Source organism: Chaetodon auriga, chromosome 4 (genome assembly GCF_051107435.1).
Source record: "Chaetodon auriga isolate fChaAug3 chromosome 4, fChaAug3.hap1, whole genome shotgun sequence".
In the NCBI taxonomy this organism is placed as follows: Eukaryota; Metazoa; Chordata; class Actinopteri; order Chaetodontiformes; family Chaetodontidae; genus Chaetodon; species Chaetodon auriga.
This window is the reverse complement of record NC_135077.1, coordinates 9,318,080-9,320,485: the sequence shown is the minus strand read 5'-3', so window position 1 is coordinate 9,320,485 and position 2,406 is coordinate 9,318,080. Positions and strand designations below refer to the sequence as shown.

Below are 2,406 nucleotides of genomic sequence, written 5' to 3'. Positions count from 1 at the left end.
ATCTGACTCAAAGACTATACATTTTAAAAGAAGGCCGCATAACAAACTGGGGTTGTGGGGTAGAGTTGAAACTAATGATCATTTACATTATTGATGAGTCTGCAGATTTTCTTGATGAAGATATTGCTCAAACTTAAGGAATATTCTGAAAGGAATGGCAAAGAAAATGCAGACATAGACATAACACAGGCATATCAGTTACTAGAAGCTGAAATTTTTGATTGACTGATTGGAAATCGTATGACCACATCCTCGCAAAGGACATACAGCAAGGGAAAATTCACAATACGTAAGAGAGACAAAACAAAGAAATTCCATTTTCTATTTCATGTAAATTTCTTTAATCAATAGGTTATCAGTAGGACTAAACAACTGCACGCAGATACATTAACATTCCATAAATACACCAATAAATATGTTGAATACATAAGTTACCAAACAGTGACACACAAGTGACATACAAACAAGTACAATCATAAGTGATAAATAACACGTTTGATACAAACAACCTTCACGGGTCAATACTGTCGTCATGTTCAACAGTTGAACAGGACATTAGGCAGCCCTCTGGCATTACAGTGAGATGTCATGGCTTTATCATCTTGTTAAACAAATACTTTTTGGCTCTTTTCATTTGTCTATAGAGTAAACAGCTCAGACTCATGAAACACACTCTGTCTCCTGGTCACTTCAGCGTCTTCTGCTGCAGAGAAAAGAAACAGAAAAGCAAAATGAATTTGTGTATCAAAAGCACACCCTGGCATTTTCTGTCACACTATCCAGTTAAATCATGAGAGCCGACAACTGTGTTTGACTGGCCTTGTATGGTATGAGTGACCTGTACTTACTTGGACATGATCTTCTCAATCACTCTCTTCACCCAGGGAGCCTCGGGATCCAGGCAAACCTCTTGGCCTGTCTTTTTCAGAGTGGCACTGCAACACCAAGCAAGAAACAGACATGCAGTCAGAACCAGTTGATGAAGCCAACGAGCGACAGCGACAAAATCTGAAAGTACTGACACCATCCCAATCGAGATGAGACGATGGCTTTGAAATTAGGTCTTACATGATCTCAGTCTCCTCGCAATGGGAGTTGGGAGGAATCAGCTCCACCTTCCCGATGTGGCGGCCGATTGGTTTGCTCTCTGTTTGGATGCAGCGACAGTGCAGCTCAACTCCCAGGCTTCTCAGACTCATCCCTGTCAGGAGAGAGGAGTCACATATGGTCACAAAGTGCAACATTAAGAAAGACAGCAGAATGTGCATAGTAGTGAACTCAATATTATTATGTTCAATTTCTGAAAAACAAAAACTTACCTTCACTGATGGTCATGACGGCCAGGAGCACCGCGATAGAGGTGATGAAGACTCTGCTGCTCATCATTGTGCCTTTTACAAGTTCTGCAACACTTAACTCTAAAAGGTAAGAATGCTCTTCAGAAAGCCGTCTGATGAAGCCAGGAGCACTTTGTGAAAATAAAGAAGGCGGTTTTTATTCTACTTGTTCTTCTGCTTAGTTCCCTGTCTCCTGCTTTCCTTGTCTTGGCTCAGCTGCCTTCTTGCTCTGCTGTTTGAATCTAGCGCTGAAGAGGAGAGCCTCGCCTTTTATAGCCGTCAGTCGACATGAGTCATTCCTTCGGCTCAACCAGGTTGCGCAAGCTGGGACTGTTGGTTGCTGAGTGGGAATTTACACTGCAAGGTGCTTGACTAACATCTCTGATTTATCAAGAGGAATCACGGGTCAGAGACTTATCATTTGGAAAAACACAGTGACTAAAAATCTGTAATAAATCGGTTGATGCCATAGGAATGCTTGGGAAAAATTCTTTTTAAATTAGGCATGATTGTTGACAGTATATTGAACTGTTGCTCACATTAAGATCACAAATTAGCCTTTGATCAACGGAAAGCTGATCCAGTGATTGCATGCAATAAAATGTACAGTCAGATGCAATCTATGTATGAGTGACTGGTGAATGTAACCCTCAGGTTTGTCATTTAATATGTCACCTTTAGAAAGTGGAACCTGTTCAACCAAGAGTCCATTCATGAACTTAGTGTCAGTGTGTCTCTCATATACTCTGGCAGCTACTTGTTATTTTGTTTTAGTAGGTGTCAGCTATTAAAACACGAAAGCAAGAGTTTTCAAGCCTTGCCCTGTTTGCCCTGCCATGCTCACTGCTGTTAAAGTTCAACATTAGCAAGTCAGCTTCATCAAGGTGAATACTGTGTATCAGAAAGAGGCAGAGAGTAATGTGGTGTCTGATATCCAAATTTTGTTTTCCTTTCCAGAGGAGGATACAATCTACCAACTTGAATAATGCAGCTAAAGTAAATCTAACTACAATCACAAGTTTATGATTATTGGGGAGAAATTTAATTAAGTAAAACCATATTCATGCAT

At 40.4% G+C, this 2,406-nt stretch overlaps 1 protein-coding gene across 2 annotated transcripts; it reads right to left on the bottom strand.

Moving 5' to 3' along the window:
* Nucleotides 1–317: 317 nt before the first annotated feature.
* cxcl8a (chemokine (C-X-C motif) ligand 8a) lies at nt 318–1,599 on the bottom strand. 2 transcript variants are annotated; one of them, XM_076729702.1, is made up of 4 exons: nt 1,320–1,599; nt 1,069–1,201; nt 849–935; nt 318–700 (listed from the first exon to the last, which is right to left on the bottom strand). In XM_076729702.1, exons 1-4 carry the CDS (start codon nt 1,384–1,386, stop codon nt 691–693), a joined length of 297 nt encoding a protein of 98 aa, XP_076585817.1. In that variant the 5' UTR covers nt 1,387–1,599; the 3' UTR covers nt 318–690. The 2 variants fall into 2 exon arrangements, with proteins under 2 accessions (XP_076585817.1, XP_076585816.1); XM_076729701.1 differs by having other exon boundaries at nt 318–703; nt 1,320–1,597.
* Between the last annotated feature and the right edge of the window lie 807 nt (nt 1,600–2,406).